General features: G+C 38.3%; 1 protein-coding gene across 1 annotated transcript in view; it reads left to right on the top strand.

Moving 5' to 3' along the window:
* ESR1 (estrogen receptor 1) overlaps positions 1-18,173 on the top strand; it is a 160,027-nt gene that overhangs the window by 51,891 nt on the left and 89,963 nt on the right. The window contains exon 2 of the mRNA XM_085055828.1: positions 582-1,086. Coding sequence (XP_084911954.1) covers positions 582-1,086 — 505 coding nt within the window. The remainder of the gene's footprint in view (positions 1-581; positions 1,087-18,173) is intronic.

The raw sequence follows: 18,173 nt of genomic DNA, 5'->3' as shown, positions 1-18,173 counted from the left end.
TTGCCCTATCTCAGTCACAGCACAGTCCTACCCAGGGTCAGTGCAATGTACACATTACATATTTCTAGCAAACACCAAAATGAATCAAACAGGAGGAGAGATAAGCACAGATAGATTGGAGCCTGCTGAGGAAATAAAAGGCAGTAATATGACTGACCACTGGACTAGTCTTCCTGGTTGGATTTAAGTGTTCTTTCCCGTTAGTTGCTGTAAAGCACTGTACCCTGAAGTGAAAAATTAAACGATTGGTAGGAATGAAGTAACATTTAGATGGCCAATTCTTTGGTATAACTCCAAAACTAATTGTTTCTGAAGTGATGTTTAAACCAACGTCGGCACAAGGCAAGGGTTCCTGGCTTGCAGCCAGCACCTTGTAATGCATATTAGTGCAGATGAGGAGTTCCTAAAAGTTAGAGAGAGGGAGAGGGAGGGAAGAAGAGAGAGAGAGAATGTGCATTTTCAGTGCTCACTCTGCGTTTGTTTGTATCCTCCTCCTTGCCGAGATTAGAGGAATACCTGTGTAGTGCTGCTTTATTATGATTTCTGCTGAGCCTCAGAATAGGTTCTGGTATTTTTTTTAGGTGGACTGCCAGCTGCCGATCTCGCTGTTGACAGTAAAAGCAGATATGTTCCTTGCTCACTGCCATTAGTGCTGACCATGACCCTTCACACCAAAACCTCTGGAGTTACCCTGCTACACCAGATTCAAGGCACTGAACTGGAGACACTGAGCAGACCTCAGCTGAAGATTCCCCTGGAAAGATCGCTCAGCGACATGTACGTGGAGACCAACAAGACAGGAGTTTTTAACTACCCAGAAGGAGCCACCTATGATTTTGGTACTGCGGCTCCAGTGTACAGCTCTACTACGCTCAGTTATGCCCCTACTTCTGAATCTTTTGGGTCCAGCAGCCTGGCAGGATTTCACTCGCTGAACAGTGTCCCACCAAGCCCGGTGGTGTTCTTGCAAACGGCACCCCAGCTCTCGCCCTTCATCCATCATCACAGCCAACAGGTACCCTATTACCTTGAAAATGATCAGGGAAGCTTTGGGATGAGGGAAGCTGCTCCTCCAGCCTTCTACAGGTAAATAATACAGAAATTTTTCTTTCTTATTTAAGCTGATGATCTGGGAAAATTAGAATGTGGAAATCTGTTATGCTTTAATATTTGCTTTTTGTGTAAAGGAGCATGTGATTTAATTAAATCATCGATGAATATCTAGACCGTAAGAAATAGCATAGAATAAAACAAAACTATAATTCACAGCCTACTGTGACTGTAAGCTGTAAATTTTGAAAACGGTACCTACATGAAAAACAAATCAGATAATAAGTATAAATATTTCCGGGGAAAATACTAGATCGTAATTGAGTAAAGAATGGCAAATGACCTCTGTGTTGTAATGTATTATAATACTGTCTGAAGTATATTAAAAAGACTTCCACCATCACACATTTTTCAGTGTGAGTGGTTGCTTGTTCAGCTCTTAGTTGGTAGTAAGATTATTTTTCTCCTCTGTCTTCTTTTGCAGTGTGAGAAGTGGCTTATATAGGAAGTTGTTCAGAAACACTATATCCTTCCTAATCAAAGTGTTAGCGTTGACTCAGTGACAGTATTTCAGTCAGTAACCACTTTCCTGAACTATCCAAAGAGCTGTGTACATATTAACATGCATTTTTCATTGGAGGGTGATATATATTAACTGTAAATCTGTTGCCCTGTTTTTCAAAAGATAACATCGTTCAGTGGGTTTTTTTGTATTTTTGTCCCTCAATAGGAGGTTGGGGTTTTTTTTTTGGTTTTTTGGGGTTTTTTTTTGGTTTTTTTTGTCTGGAATAGAAAGATAAAGGTGTCATTGAAAGATGGAAATAAATTTCCTTGGTTTTAATATTTATTGTCAATTGGGAAAAAAAATTATATATTTTCTTGAAATTGATAAGAATTATGGCTTCTGAAAAAATATCATCATACATACCTATGCCCACGCTGTTAATGTTTCGTGCAGTGTTTATAGCATAGTTTTGCATCAGCTTATTGCACTGGGCTTCAGTGAATCAAAGTGAACAGTTAGATGTAATTGTTTTTTTCTGAATGCTGTTGTTCTCTATTGATTTTAGAGGTATGTGTGAATTTGTTAGAAATGTAACAACTTGGAAAAAAATAAAAGCAAGTAAATTTTTCCATGTTGAGGGCCAGACTCTGCTAGATTTATTTGCACCATATAACATGTTGCTGTGAACACCAACATATGTTCTTAAGTCTAACTCAGCCCTACTAAGAATCTGGTAATAAAATCTAGTCCCAGAAAACCAAATAATTTGCACTTTTTTGCAAATGATTAGTCAGTTTAGGGGAGCAGATAGAATGAAGACTAGTGAAATGATAGGTAATGGTTATGTTAAACTGTCCAACACAGTGATCTGTAAACTGAATTGATTCAAACAAAATCCATTTTAGTGCAAACAAATACAATACCTCTTGGAAGAAAGAGTACATGCCAGAGCATAGGGATCTTGAATGATTACCAGTGATTTGAGAGTTAAACTGCACTTTGTGCTAGATTAAAAGGCTTTTTTTACATGAATGTCCAGTGCAAACCTATGATGAAAAGTGTGTAAGCAACCTTATGTATGTAAACAGTGGAGTAGTGAGTTCATGAAGTTGAAATACACAGGCAGAAAATGTTCCATAGTGAGGTATTGTACTGCAGGAGGATTCAAATCTAAGAATCACCTGGACATAGAAGTTGCTATGGAAATAGTGTTCTTTTAATTTTTAAGCAGTGAATTGAGGTGAGACCCTTCAAAGTAAGATCGAGGTACATTTTTAGTTTAACTACTGGAGCAAACGTGTAAACCAGTCCTGTATTCCCCTTTTCCTGACATTTCTGATCAAGGTTGAATGTCACACTTGGAGATGTGTATTAACCATATGCAATTGCTGAGGCTTAATGCAGCAGTAATTAGGTGAATTTATGACCTTGGATATGCCAGAAGGTTTATCTGCATACAGTGTTATACAAATGATTTAATGGCCCCTTCCAGCCATAACTCTGTGAAACGCATCTTACATGGTAACAAGAAATGTGTTTCAAAGTGCTTGCTGTGATAATTTTTTGTTCACAGGCATGGTATTGTTGGAATTAAACTGATAAAAACTTTGGTTTTTTGCTTTTCATTTTTGTGAGGTTGTATTTACAAAGTTATCACCCTCACAACATTAAATATTAGGTCTTTCTTCTTGTGTTTTGGCACGAGCCCAATTACCAGTAGTCTGTCAAAAATAATTTGAATAGGTGTTCACTGCCTGGGAAATATTTAACTGTCTATCCATTTGCTTTAGCAACAAGTTATTTTAAAAACTTACAATTTGCTTTCTTTATTTATTTGTCTAGTGTCATTGGTTTCAATTGGGTTATGGGAGAAAAGAGAGCACAGGGCAGTGGAATCTGGCAATGAATAAATTGATGCTGGAGATTGAAAGATGTCTAACTAGTGAGATGTCAAAATAGTGTGTTTCTGGAACAACCTACCAGTAGGAGTGGCAAAGGCAAAAAATCTTAAACCAGAAACCCTGAAAAAAGTTATAATGAATCATGATCACTTTATGACATGTCTGCCTGCTTCTATAAAAAGTTATGTAACCTAAGACCTGGTAAGATTCCTCTGCAATTCTCATTTACCTTTCTGTGGAACTGAATTGTGCTGTTTGGCTTTTAGGGCAGAAATATTTGCATTGTATTACCCTGTTCTATTCTGATTTTGACATACAAGTGCTGCATTCAGTATCTACAACAACAAATAAACATTATAGGTTGGAGCCGAAATGATAGTCCCTTTGATAGTTGATAAAATGTTAAAAATCTTCAATCACAAAACAAAAAAAAAAACTGTATGTGATAAGGAAAACTTTTAATGCCTTTTTGTTTCATTAATAAGTGTTCAAAATCATATTGCCTATGGACAGATATGTATTAATATGTGTATAACTACATGTGCACTAATTCTGAAGTTATATTTTCTCTTTCAAATAGCGACTCTTTTCCAAAAGACTTAGTGTCTTCTTGCGAGATAATGGCAGGCTTCTGTATATAGATGAAGAACATAAAGATACATGGAAAGAATTATTTTTTAAAGAGTGCAATAAATATATCAATCTCTCTTCTGGAGTCTCTAAATCATGAGGCATCAGAATTTGAGAAGCAGAAAAAAGGGGGTTAATTAACTCAAATTATGCTATCTATTCCTAGACCCCTTTTATGTATGACCTTGTGGCTGTTTTTATAGGTAGTCAAACTAAAATATCTTTTCCTTATCTGACAATGTCAATATCACTATTAAAAAAAAAAAAAGAGATAATTTTTAGTAGTGGTGTTTTTTATCATGAAATGCTGACTAGTGATTGATAATTATTACAGGAAATCAAGCATTTACTACTATCACAGTAAATTAACAAAAATATATATTTTGTTCTTAACTACTGAATTTGAGTTCTGGTAATTTCTGGTTATTTCTACTTGCTTTTTGGCAAGTTTTGATCCACTCTGAGAAAAATCAGGACTTTCAGTGACTAATTTACCTAAGTAAATTCCTACAAGCAACAGCAGAATATCCTTTTTGCTCTGCCAGTGTATGAAATTCCTGTGTCATCTTACTGAGTTTGCATACCTCAGATCTGAAGTAAAATCATGCATATATTTAAGGCTCTTTGTAGCCTGTCTTTAGTGCTGGTTCCAAATTCAGACAAAAAAAAAAAAAAAGGACTGCACCTTCCAGCTCCTTGGCTAGAAAGTTGTGTGTCAGTCTGTAGTGATTGACAGAGGCTGGGCAAATAAGTGTACAAAGAGAACAACAGATTAATTTGCACCCTCACTTTTAGTAGCTAGTTTGTATCTTCTAATGCTTCAAGCTCTCTGTTTAGATTAAAATAATAAAATATTTGTTTAGGACTAGCCATAAGTATGATACTGCAATTGACTCTGCTGTTCTAATCAATATGATCACAACTTTAATTTTAATGCTTGCTAAAATTGAGAAAGGTTACAAATGTAGATTGATCCCTCTTCTGTTGTAATTCATAAATCCATCAGTCCAAAAAATAGTTATGTAACCATATATATAAACTTTGTTAACCTTGTCTGATTCATTATGGATTTTTCAAACTGTTCATATTGAGTTCTAAACAAAGAAGATTTTCTCCAAATTTTAAAATTAAAAGTGCTCAAATGAATGCTAAGTTCAAAGGTAATTTTTCTTTTCTTATTTTTTTAATATGGCATGAAGTATTTCATAACATGGAGTATGATGTAATGTAATGTTTTACTTTGCTTTTTTTGTTTATTTTTCTCTAAAACGTCAATCTGCTCAGAGGTCCTCTCTTGAACAGTTCAAGTGTTCAGGCAATTTCTTGTACACTTGGAGTGTTCCTGTTTTCAGGGCTTGTGCTGATATCTCTGTCAATTTTACAGCAATAGATGCCTGTAGTAAAAGACACAGGAAAACATGGCATCATCTCGTGGATAGTTTCTTATCTCATGGAAATGTTGTACAGATAAGCCCATTAAGTGTTCTGAGATGTTCACACATGAAAATTATGAGGGACTTGTACAAACCAACTCTGGTGTTTCTACAGCCCTTCTTGGAGTATGTGCCGATATGTGGATGCTGCACCAAGTATGCTTGCACCATAAAGCTACTGTTGTTGAGAAGCACATGGAATCTGTGCCTCCTTGTGCCCCTGAATAAGGGCAGGCAGGGGTGGAAAGGAAGAGCTGCTGTGCTTCCCCATTACCCTCTTTCTGCCAAGGCAGGGAGATGGATCTCATTTAATCTCTCTTATTGAAGAAAAATTTCTTCACTTCTCCAGCAGTTACACTTTTTGCATGAGCCACAGATCTAGGAAGTCCTCCATATATTAAATCCTTCCCAAGCAGACTTGAAATTTGTGTCTAAACCCATGGTTGTTCAGACAGAACATGTGAATGGGGTTCATCTGATTAAATGTAGACACCTAGGTCTGTATTCATTTTTCCATTCCTTAGGCATCTGGTGCCATTTGAGAGGCCAGAAGGTCAGATGGGTCTAGCAGATGTGACACTGGATCTACTGTGTAGCTATACCTTTTTGGAGCAGGAGGTGTGTGCTACTGAGGGTCACCACCTGGAGCACCTCAAAAGGCATTGACAGCAGCATCAAACCTGCAAATGAACTCCCTTTTTACTGTGAGACACAAAGAGGCACTGTGAACACACATTGTCTTGTTCTAAGGTACCTGATTAAAATAGGCCAAGTGCATCAGGCTCAAAAAAAAGCAAGTTTATCTTCCTATATCGTAAAAGATGGCTACATTCTATTACAGATAGCTACTGAATGAGCATGGGTACACAGTGATATCCAAAGTTATGTGAAGTTAATCCCATCCATACATCTCCTGTAAAGAACCAAAACAGCCATACTCTGCGGTATCCCTTCACATAGACATTGCAGTATGTCCCTTGGGAGGGAGACAGGGAATTGACTCTGTGTGGCTGGCCTTGATCACTCTTGCTCTGAGACTATTGAAACAACAAACACTGCTGGCCATATCTGCTCTGATATGGAAAGCATTAGTTGCTGGCATCAGTTTCTTCAGCAATTGCAAAGTGAACATCAGATGCCAGCATGTTTTATTAAACCAGTAAGATAGGCTGGCCAGATCTAAGGCCTAGCTCCAAAAAAACACAGGAGAAGAGTCCTGCAAGTGAAGTGCATCCACATTTTCTAACAAATTGAGATTTTGGTAATTTTTATAATTTGATGTTATTGACAATGAAACACTGAAACTAGTCATGGGCTCCCTGGTTTATCTGCAGGGAGTTTTCTGTTATCTATTCAGGCATCAGAACAGAGATTAGAGCAGAGATGCTGTCCTTCAACATTCTCATTTGAAGTGCTCTTTTCACTGCATTCATTGCAAGCACTGTTGGTAAAATCTGCTGTACAGTCACATCTGAGGCTGAGTGGCCTTTCCGGTGACTTACAAAAGGTTATAATTTACCACAGCTCATTAGGAACCCTGATCAATGTGACACTGGGCAAGGCAAGGCATTTCTGCTTTTCTGCCAAGCTCAGATTCCAGTTGCTGGGAGGCTTCTTACTTCATCTCACTCAAGATATTCTTGTGCAAGACTATGAATGCGTGAGTGATACCTGTTAGAGACAAGATCATAAATCTGCAGGATAACCTTTTCCCTTGATAAGATATTGATAGCAACATTGGATTCAGGGTGAACTGGGTGTTGTATTTTAACCCCTTACTAGAGAAAGGGAATATGGTCCTCAGAAGACAGAGAGCTTAAATATGACTGTGCTAAACATAAATCCTATTTGATACATGTGCATAACAATTGCAGTGGTCTTCCAACCACTGCAGTCTTAACTAATAACACAACAGCCAGCACCTATATAAATAAGAAACGAGAAAAGGTGGCTCACTGCATGGAAACCATTGGTAAAAGTGAAAAATAGTAGTAAGGGTTGAAAGCTGGAAGCAACTAAGAGGACTTCTTAAAGGAGCAGTTGGTGACTAACAGTGAACAGCTGTGCATGTAACCACCTCACATGCAGTTTACAACTATTTAAAGGGGTAACTCCCCTCGAGTTAGACAACTGATTGCATAGGAAAAAGCTGTATGCTTCCATTGAAGATTTTTCCAGTTTCTCAGCAATCTGCAGTGCAAATGTCCAGTACAAATTCAATTGCTCCTTCCAGTCTTTTCTCCCTCTTTTATTACTTGTTATCATGCAGAAACACTGCTTTGATCACTGTACCCTAAATCAGTAGGATTTGGGCTGCTAAAATATGGTTATGCAAAACTTTCCAAGATACTACAATGGGGACATCAAAGCTAGGCAGAGGGAAGGGAAATTTACTGCAACACAGGAAAAGTCTCAGCACATGATAAATAAAAATCAGTAGGAAGATGCTGTGCAGAAAGCAGCAGCTGTAGAAGAAAATGTGACATAAAATTTAGGCCCCATATCTTAAATCTCAAGGCTGGGTAACTCATAATAGCTTTCCAAAGAGCCTTTGCTGTGCTTTTGCATATAATTCTGCTAAAATTGTAATATGTAATACTTACTGTTTTTTTTTTTTTTTTCTATTTGCCTTCTACTTTTATTGTCTTTTTTCCTTTTAAATGTAATTCAGGCTTGTGAGACAAGATCTATTAATTAAAAAATCAGTGAAAGATCATACAATCATAGAACAGTTTGGGTTGAAAGGGAACACTAGTTCCAACTCACCTGGCATGGGCAGGAACACCTTTCACTAGACCAGATTGCTCAGAGCTCCATCCAACCTGGCCTTGAACACTTCCAGGAATGGGGCATCCACAGCTTCTTTGGGCAACTGTTCCAGTGCCTCACCACCCTCATAGTGAAGAATTTCTAATATCCAATCAAAACCAGCCCACTTTCAGTTTAAGGTCACTCCCTCTTGTCCTATCACTACATGCCCTTGTACAAAGTCCCTTTCTGGCTTCCTTGTAGGTCCCCTTTATGTACAGGAAAGTGGCTGTAAGGTCTCTTCTCCAGCCCAAACTCTCTCAGCCTGTCTATAGGAGGGGTTCTCCATTCCTCTGATCATCCTTGTTGTCCTCCTCTGGACCTTCTTGACAAAGTGGCCTGGAGCAGACCTCCACTATAATGTCACCTGTCCCTGCCCTCCCTTTAATCCTGACCTATAAATTCTCAGTTGGCTCCACATCCATCCCCAGGCAGAGCTCCATGCTTTCCAGCTCTTTGTTGGCACATTCTGGTGTTTAGGAACTAATTCTTTTTCCTTCTTTAAGTTGATCTGTAAACAGATGGAAGTTTGGAAGGTGTTAACTCTAGAAATTGTAATTTAATTTTGCCATTGAGGACAAGTACTATAAAATCTGATCTATGGCAAAAATAAAATGTCACATAGTACCCTGTCATCTCTGTTTTCAGTTTATAAAGCCAGTAAACATTCTTAAAACATTCCTTTTGCTGAACCATCTTGATCAACATTATCTAGTTCTTAATAACTTGTATCAGTTGGTATCTTAGAGAAATTAATTCAAATAAATGTTCCCTGGTTTCGTCATTAGTTGCAACATTAACTTGACAGTGAGATCCCTTGTATCACAGAACCCTTGTCTTCAGAAAACTGTAGTGGTGGCAAAAAATACTCTGAGAGTGTACAGATAATCTAGTCACTTTTGGGGAACTTTTTGTCAAAGGACAGCTTTGTCTGTTTGCTTCCATTCTGCAGTAAAATGATACTTCACCTTCAGCCGTACTGATTAACATAAGCAAGGAAGAATATGTATGTTGCCAACACATGAGCCACTGCAGCAGATTTATTACCTTGCAATACCTTTTTGTGGTTTGGATTATTTAGAATTTATGGGTTGAAAAGTATGTTAGCTTTTCCATGCCATGCTATGAGAAATATAATCCTAATTTTAATCCACAGGGATATAAATTAGAGATAAAGCATGCAAATCCTGGAAGTGGTGAGAGTATTCTAATTATGTTCATGGAGAAAGGCATTGCGATAGAAACACATATAAAATAATGTAACTGAATGTTCAATGGCAACAATATCACAACCAGCTGAAATGTAAGAATATCCGCAAGGTGTATGGCATTTTAAGGAGTCAAATATTTCTAAAGCAGGTTGCATTTCAGTAAGTTGTTACTATTTTTCTTCTTGATTCAAGCCTTAAAAAAAGCCAAAGCGTAAAGAAATCCAGTTCTACAGAGAAATTTTTAAACATCCTGGAATAAAACTCAACTTTATTTATAGGCAGTTCTAGTAACACTGCTTATTATTGAGTCTGACTAGGTTCCTCTCCTTTTTGCTTACTTACATTGTCTAGCTTTGGCTTATATTTTTCATGTTAGATTATTGTCTCAGCTACCTGAGACAACATTTTTTTAAAGACATATTGACAAAAATGGCTCAACATTTTACATATCATGAAGGAAAAAGAAAATTTTGCAATACTCATGGAAAAAAACCCCTAACTTTTTCATTGGCCATCCTAGACATCATTGTATTATGGGTATACATACTTGGTAGCGGGGGAATGCTGTCAAATCAGCGTTATTCTTATTTAATTTTTCCCCAGAAGTGTTACTCAAATTTAAGCTACAAACCCTTCAAACACCTCACTATTCACAGCAGGACTTTGTTTGCATTTGATAGCTGAATTATATGAAATTTAACTACCATGCATGCTCTATCCTTTGTCAGTGATTTTATATTGACCTGATTGCAAGAGCATCCTTCTCCGACAAAATGTGTGAAGTGGCTTCATTGCACAGCTGCATGACATTTCAAAAGGATTTTCTCTGCAAATATTACTGTAGGCAGAGGCAATTTACTGAGAGATGAGAATCACAGAGTAATGTAAGTTTGAAAGGATGAGTAAGTTTGAAGATTATCTGGTCAACATCTTGCTCAAAGCAAGGCTCAATTCGAAGATAGATGAGGTTTCTCAGGCCCTTATCCAATTGTGTTTTGTGGATACCCAGGAATGGAGGCTCCACATCCACCCAGGGCAATTTATTACAGTGCTGAACCCCTCTTAGTGTGAAAAAGCTTTTCCAAATATATAATCAGAATATTCTTTACCCAAAGACGTGTCAGATGTCTCTCACCCTTTCATGGTGTGCTCCAAGAGGAGTCTGGCTCTGTTTCCTTTAAAGTCTTCCATTATATTGTTGAAGACAGCAATAAATCCTGCCTTAATCTTCTCTTTGGAAAACTGAACAAGTTCAGTTCTCTCAGCATCTCCTCATACCCATTTGTTCCCCCTGCATCTTAGTGGCTGTCCCTGGACTTGCTCCAGTTTGTCAAAGGCTGGCTTCAGCTTGGAAGCCCCAAACTGGAAGTAGTTTTGCAACTGCCAAGGAGAGGAGAACCATCTCTGCTCTCAGCCTCCTGTAGATGTTCATATTGGTACAGCCTAGCCCCTGCTGTATGTTTTACAGGGGGTTATTATATTCCAGGTGCATTGCTCTGCATCTTCCAGTGCCGAAGTTCATGAGATCCCTGCTGAGCCATTTCTTCAGCCTGCTTGGGTCCACCTTACTGGGAGCTTTGCTCTGCAGCATATCCACCACTCTGCATGCTCTCTGTGCCCCTGCTTGGTATCTGTCATTAACTTGCTGGGGTGCAGTTTCTCTCTTCATCTCTATTGTTAGTGAAATATTCACCACACTATTGATTGCCCATGAATACTACTGCAAGCTTGCCAAACTTCAACTGCTGATAAAAATCTGTTGAGACCAGCTGTCCAGTCATTTTCCATCCACCTTGTAGTTCATCTGTGCAGCCCATGTCATACTTCACTGGGATTGAGAAAAATGGTCTGTTGTGCCTTTAGTGCCTCTCTTCTTCTGTGTTTAGCAAAAGTCACATCAGCAAAAAGCAATAAAAAACTGAACTTGCAGTATGGGAAGATGGGCTGAAGAGAAAATAAAGGTGGTCTCAATGAAGAACAGAGTGGGGCCAGTGAAGAAATCTGATGGGTCTGGTGAGGTAGAAACTTTGAATCTCTGGTGAGATGCTGTAACAGGCTGTAGTGAGCTGTGAGACAGAACATGGAGGAAGAGGGAATGCTCTAGCAGTAGAAAATAGATGATGTATATTTTCCTGGAATAGTTTGGGATGAACTGCAAAAATAAGATGGAGAACCTCCAAAAGTCTGAACTGGAGATAAATAGTGGAATTTAAAAGTTCTCAGGCAATGTGACTTGGTCTGGGGATGGACTATAATCACAGCTGAAACAGAGCAAGTGCGTGTTAGCAAAGCATGGAGAAATAAAAAGGCTCACAGGGAGAAACAGGGAGTATGGAGCTGACCCCATGTAGAACAATCTTCCTCCCAATAGATATGTGCAATTCTTGCATTTTTTTTACTGTCTATTATAGATTTACCCAGAAAGCTATGGATTAGCCCTGTTTTTGGTTTGATCAAAAACCCAAGTGGCTGAAGTTGGTGCTGTAAACATAAGCATCCATCATTCCTGCAACAACTGCCACTCACAAAGCCCTATTGAATTTTGATTATTTAAATTCCTTAAAGCCTTGGTATTTCTCATGTGCATAGAGAAAATAAAATAAAGTTACCTCAGTAAGATCACAACAGTAGCCTTCCTCAAGCTGAAACATGCCAGAACCAAATTTGTGTGCAGAGATCTCTCCCTGCCTAACGTCCTAACATGTGAAATGAAGTCACTGCTGTTTTACCATACAGGACCCCTGTGATTAAACATTTACAAAAAGTGCCCATCTGTAATAATGAACTTAAAGTCACATGTGAAAAATCGACAGGACTGTTTCCAGAGCAGGCTTGAATAAGGAAGAAGACATGAGGCTACATTTGGGTAAGGATGAAAAGAACTAAAATATTGAGTAGGTGCTCAGTCAGTGAGTATGGGTTTGGAAACTAGCAGTGGTGTTACTAAATACAGTATCTGAAATGGAACAAAAATTGTTTACAGGCTTGCTAAACACACATACCCAGCATATTTCTCAGAAAGAATAGAACATCAATATATTTCCACTTCAGTCCTTATATGGAATTGTATGTTCAGCTACCTTGTATTTATTTATTCTATAGGTAGATAAGGGATGACTGCACAGAATCAAGGAGTTAATTTGCTTTTGACAAGAACTCTCGTGTAAGACCTTCAGTTCATGGTATTCTTTAAAGGGATACATTTTTGGTACAAAAACCAGTACATAAGCAAATATTAAATGCTGTCTGTACTGTCCCCTCCCCCCCTCCCTTTTTTTTTTTCAAAACCATTTAATAATATTACTTCGGCCAAAGACTGCCTTTTCAAGAAGAACTAAAATGTCATTGTATGGCCAGCACCAGCTTTTTAATAGTTTTTTAAATGGCAACTTTAGGTATTAATAGCTTCAATCTGTTTTCATGTATGACCCATTTTCTGACTCATAAATGCCTTGTTTCCTCTCTCTCTAATTCACTTTATTGTCAACAAATGTGGATCTGCCTGGAAATGACAAGCAATCTGAGAGCTGCATTGCCTAAGAGACTGGCCCCATTCTGCACAGTCCTTCCAGGTTGTTCCAGAACTAAAAACCAGAGGAGAAGAACAATATTATTAGTCTTGTTTATTACATGGGAGCTATGGTAAGAAATAAGTGAGAACAGGTCTCCAAGACCACAATTTTATGAATTCTGATGAGAGCCATGTTAATGTAATGTAGCAGCCTAAAATGGTTGAAGTCTGAAGGTGTTCTTTGATAGGGTCAATTTGCTACCAGATTACTTGGGGAAGTTCTTGTCCCAGAGAAATTCCTCGGTTATGTGTCTGCCAACTACTTGATCTTTTTCTGAAGACATCAGGGCACAAATTTTTTTTTAAAAGGACAAGATTTCTGGCCTGTGGACAGTCCTGAATCCCAGATTCTAAGCCAGAGTTTTCATTGCAACATTCTCTCTCTAAGTGTGAGAGATCCTAAAGGCTGTTTTTGTGAGAACTGAGACTCCTTGAAAAGTGTCCTGCCAGACATAAGTTAGTCCAACAAAAATAGGCTAAGTAGAAATAAAAAAAGAAACATGTATCTAATGGAAATGTAGTAAAGTATTTCAGTGCTTAATAACTCTGAAATCACTAGCTTTATTGTAAACCTCAGTCATCCTGGCATAGTCAGGGAATGGAATGGATGTTTCATTTACTGCATACAATGAATCATTACTTCAGAATCACTACAGAAATGGTTAGAACTGGTATTTCTGCAACTGGGAAATGATTGGTGCATGCTGTCCAGCTGTGTAGTTTAGTTTTGTTTTTTTGTCTGCGTTAGGCTCTACACTAAAATTGTCGTGATGAAAAATTAATTGAAAAGCTACTTTTGTTCTTTGGATTTGCATTTTGTCATTCAGAATTTTCAAGCTATTGTCGTTTTCTATTTAATCCTTGGATGTTCTGAAGATGTGAGGTGCTCTTTCTACCATTAGACATGTGCACAGCTGCTCTGTAAAAGGAACAATATATACAAGAGGTAGTAAAAAATTAATTTGTCCTTGCAATCAGAGGTCCTGAGATAGGTTTGAAATTCAGTACTGATTCAGATACTTAGATAATATTAATCCTCATCTTGTTATCTGAGTTCTAATACTGAATGGAATTATGACTCCACTAATTACTATTAAATATGATTTTGCATAGATATAATCTATAAGCCCATTTCAAGTGTATTTTTTACCAAATGAATTTGTGATGATGAGAGCATTCATAACAAAAAGGTTAAACTACTGTGATTCATTATTTTAGCAAGGCTACCTTGTCGTTACAGAGTATTTTTGAGGGGAATTGATGAATTTTAAAGCAGAAGTAAATACTGTGTTAGGAATCTTGCTGCTAAACTTGAAATTGCCATTTTAAATTTTTTGCTTTTTATTTCAAAATAATTACAATTGCTTAAGGTCTTAGGAAAAAGCTCGAGACAGTTCAATTTCTTGTCTCTGAATATGATCTTTTGCCTTTTGCATTTGCACACATATATCAAAGGCTTTAGGTGAACTCTGTCTAACAAGTTCAGAAAAATATCTGCTGCCTCTCTAGACAAAAAAGAATCCAAATAATTTATTAGAAGGTGCTTTGAATATGAATCCAATTTAATAAACCAAAACCTACTTGCATGTTTTGGTTAATTCATGCATTAAAAAAGTTCAACTAAGCAACCTTTCCCAGCCTGCTGCTGTGTGCACATTTGCACCGTCGTTCCATTCTTGTGGGATGTGTGCTCCAGAGTGTGCAGCTGGAAGGGACCTGAGCTCTTGGGTAGGAATGCAGAGGGTTCTCCAGCAAGGTTATCAGGGCTATCAGCAAGTGAAAACAGGAATCAAGAATATATCTCATTTGGCAATTCCCACTAGGATTTGTGGAGTGGTGCTGAGGCTGGAGAATGAAGAAACAGTTAAGACATCTTCATTCAGAATCTCTGCACTGTTGACTTATCTTTCCATTTTAGGTATTATACTTTTAACATGACCTGATTGAAGATGGTTTTGGATTCTGGATTTGGCAATAGACAGGTGTTGGTTAGAATTATTTAACTTTGTGATCTGTAAATCCACATAAATATGTATGTAAAATTAAATGACTACGGTGCTGGATGGAACTAATGAAGAATGACAGTACGATTTTCAAACTTACTGATGTTTCAAAATATTTTTATTAATTAGAACAAAATTAAAAGCAAACCAGAAGTAAATCAAAGAACAGAGGCTTATGGGCAATAATTGAAAGATCTTCCTGTTTGTCTTATAGAACACTCTTGATATCACAGAATCACAGAATGATCGAGGTTGGAAGAGACCTTCAAGATCATCTAGTCCATCCATCAACCCCCAGCACCATGATAATCACCCCAACACCATATCCCCAAGTGCCACATCCAGATGCTTCTTGATCACTTGAGACAGTGGCTCCACCACCTCCTTGAGCAACTTATTCCAATGCCTAACCACTTTTTCAGTTATATATATTTTTTTAATGTCTTATTGGAACCTCCCCTGAAACAATTTAAGGTCACTTCTGCTTATCCTTTCACTTGAGACATGCAGGAGAGACTGACCTCGACTTCAACCCCCTTTCAGGTAGCTGTAGAGAGGCTTCTTAGACTAAATAACCCCAGTTTCCTCAGCTGATCCTCATGAGACTTATGCCCTTCCCTGGACTTGCTCCAGCACCTCAGTGTCATTTTTGAAGTGAGTGGCACAGAACCAGACACAGGATTAGAGTTGCACCTAATCCTCACCAGTGCTGAGGACAGGGGAATGACCACTGCCCTGTTCCTGCTGGCCAGACTATCCCTGATACAGGCCAGGTTGCCATTGGCCTCCTTGGGCACACGCTGGCTCATTACAGTAGCTGTCAACCAGCACCCCCAAGTCCCTGCCTGCTGAGCAGCTCTCAGGCCTCTCTGCCCCAAGCCTGCAGCGATGCATGGGGCTATTGTGACCCAAGTGCAGGACCCAGCACTTCATCTTATACAGATGTATTTTTGACTATACATATACATATACATTGGCTATTTGAAAATCACGCATTAATTTTCGTCATATTTATACCGCAGTAAGCCTAGATGAGAGCCTGGTGTTTTCTTCCAGCTTGATGCTCATTCAAGTCATTTTCTGGAAGACTAAGGTCTGAAACATTGTGTTGGAAGCTCTTCAGACTATTTAGGTGTGAGGAAATGCAGAATTTGTTAAGTGGCTTTGGTCTTGGTTGTCACAGCTCCTGGCTCCATGTCTAGTGCCATGAGGGGCTGTGGGGCTGTGATCAGATCCTGTTGGTGTTCCCAGATCAGAGGTGAAGAGGGATGTGCTGCTGTTAGCTGTCAGCTTCAGCTCCACTGAGCTGCTGCTTTCCTGTCCAGGCCTGGAATGCACCATGGCAGGTTAATAGGTTTGCTCTATTAAGTCCAGTGCAACATCCACTTCCAACATTCAGCTGTGTGCAACAATGAATATTTTGACTAGAAATGAGTAAATAGATAGTTTTTCTGCAGTAGTTAGCCATTAAAGAGTATTATGCAAAAAACAGAAGTTCAAACCCGGGTGGATTTCTTCCCCTTCATTTATAAGAGGCATGCATAGCTCCAAAATGAATATTCAGCAGGAGTCCCTGCTGTCTGGTAGACTAGTGTTAAGTGTCTACCAAATGAACAGGTGATATATTTTTAAACACCATGATGGAAGTGTGGCTGTTGTGTCCATAATACTGTACATGTAATTCTGCATTAATTTGTCTGGCTAATAGTCTTTTTCCTTCCTTTGTAATTTAAAGGGCAGGGAGCAATTACTGTCTACCAACAATAAAAAGTGAGAAGAATAATGAGGTGTTATACTGTGTCACCTCTGAAGAACTGAAACTTATTCTCTATTGCTGTGAGGAATAAGAAATGCCACAAATAGATGATATGGATTTGCCAAAATGAAATACAACTCTTTAATGTATTGAAAAAAAAAAATCACCAACACAAGAGGCAAGTGCATGTATGTCTCACAGACCTAATTTCTCACACATTGTTGCATAAGTTACCCCAAAAATATAGCAACAAGCAGTGTTGCAAAGATATATTATGTGCAATTGGCTACATGAATGTAGCCAATTTCCTACCTTTCAGAAGCCACATTTTCTTTGCTTTCTCTTGATTGCATAGTCAGCATATGCAAATCAATTTGTGGAAATTATTTGAATAAATAACTACTTTGGGATAATTTAGAGAATTTGGGTATGTAAAACTTTCTGTTTACTACTTGGTTAGTATTGATGACTGGAATACCTGCACAGGAAGAAATATTTGCATTCTACAAACAGGAAAGAGAAGGTAGAGAGGAATGAGGAAAAGAACAGGGTCCAGTTTTTCAATCTGCTTTTTCAATACTTCATTCTGTTGTAATGTAACCATTAGTCTGATCACTTGAAAGCTGCCACTAAAGGAGGTTTTTTTCCCCTGTCACATTTCTGGTCACAATTCTTGAGCCTGGGTTAGTAAACCAGAGTGGCCACAGAGTTGGGATCCTTCCTACTTCACTCCACATTTTCCTGCCTCCTCCCCTTTCTCAAGTCTTGTGACTGCATGTTGAACAGCATTAATTTGCTATTCTGGGCTTAAACATCTATGTGCAGAAATGAAAGGAGAGCTAGACTGCCTGTCTGGCAGAAGTTTACAATTTCCACACTTTGAACATAAAGAAAAATTACAACCTTTGTAGCCTGTAACACTAAATTTTCAGAGGTGATGTTCAAGAGTTCCTTAGAGAGATGCTGAATGTTTATGGCTGTCCTTGTTTAAAAGAAGAGCTGTAGAGTCTAAGAAATTAAAATAATTTTGAAAATCAGTTAGGTGGGGTGTCTCGAATTGTAGCCTTTATATAACAAACTGTTCAGATTCTATTTCTTACATGGTTCTGAACTCCCCATCTCTGGAGATGGTGAAGACCAGGCTGGAAAGGGCTCTGAGCAGCTTTGCTAGTGGAAGGTGTCCCTTTCTATGGATGGAGGGTTGCAAATAGATGATTTTTGAGTTCCCTTCCAACCCAAACCATTCTATGATTGTATGATATTTCTAGCATATGTAATTTTCAGTTTCTGAAGAACCTTTATGAC

This window comes from Lichenostomus cassidix, chromosome 3 (assembly GCF_008360975.1).
Source record: "Lichenostomus cassidix isolate B80296 chromosome 3, HeHo_3.0, whole genome shotgun sequence".
Taxonomy (NCBI): domain Eukaryota; kingdom Metazoa; phylum Chordata; class Aves; order Passeriformes; family Meliphagidae; genus Lichenostomus; species Lichenostomus cassidix.
This window is presented reverse-complemented; position numbering and strand designations above follow the sequence as displayed.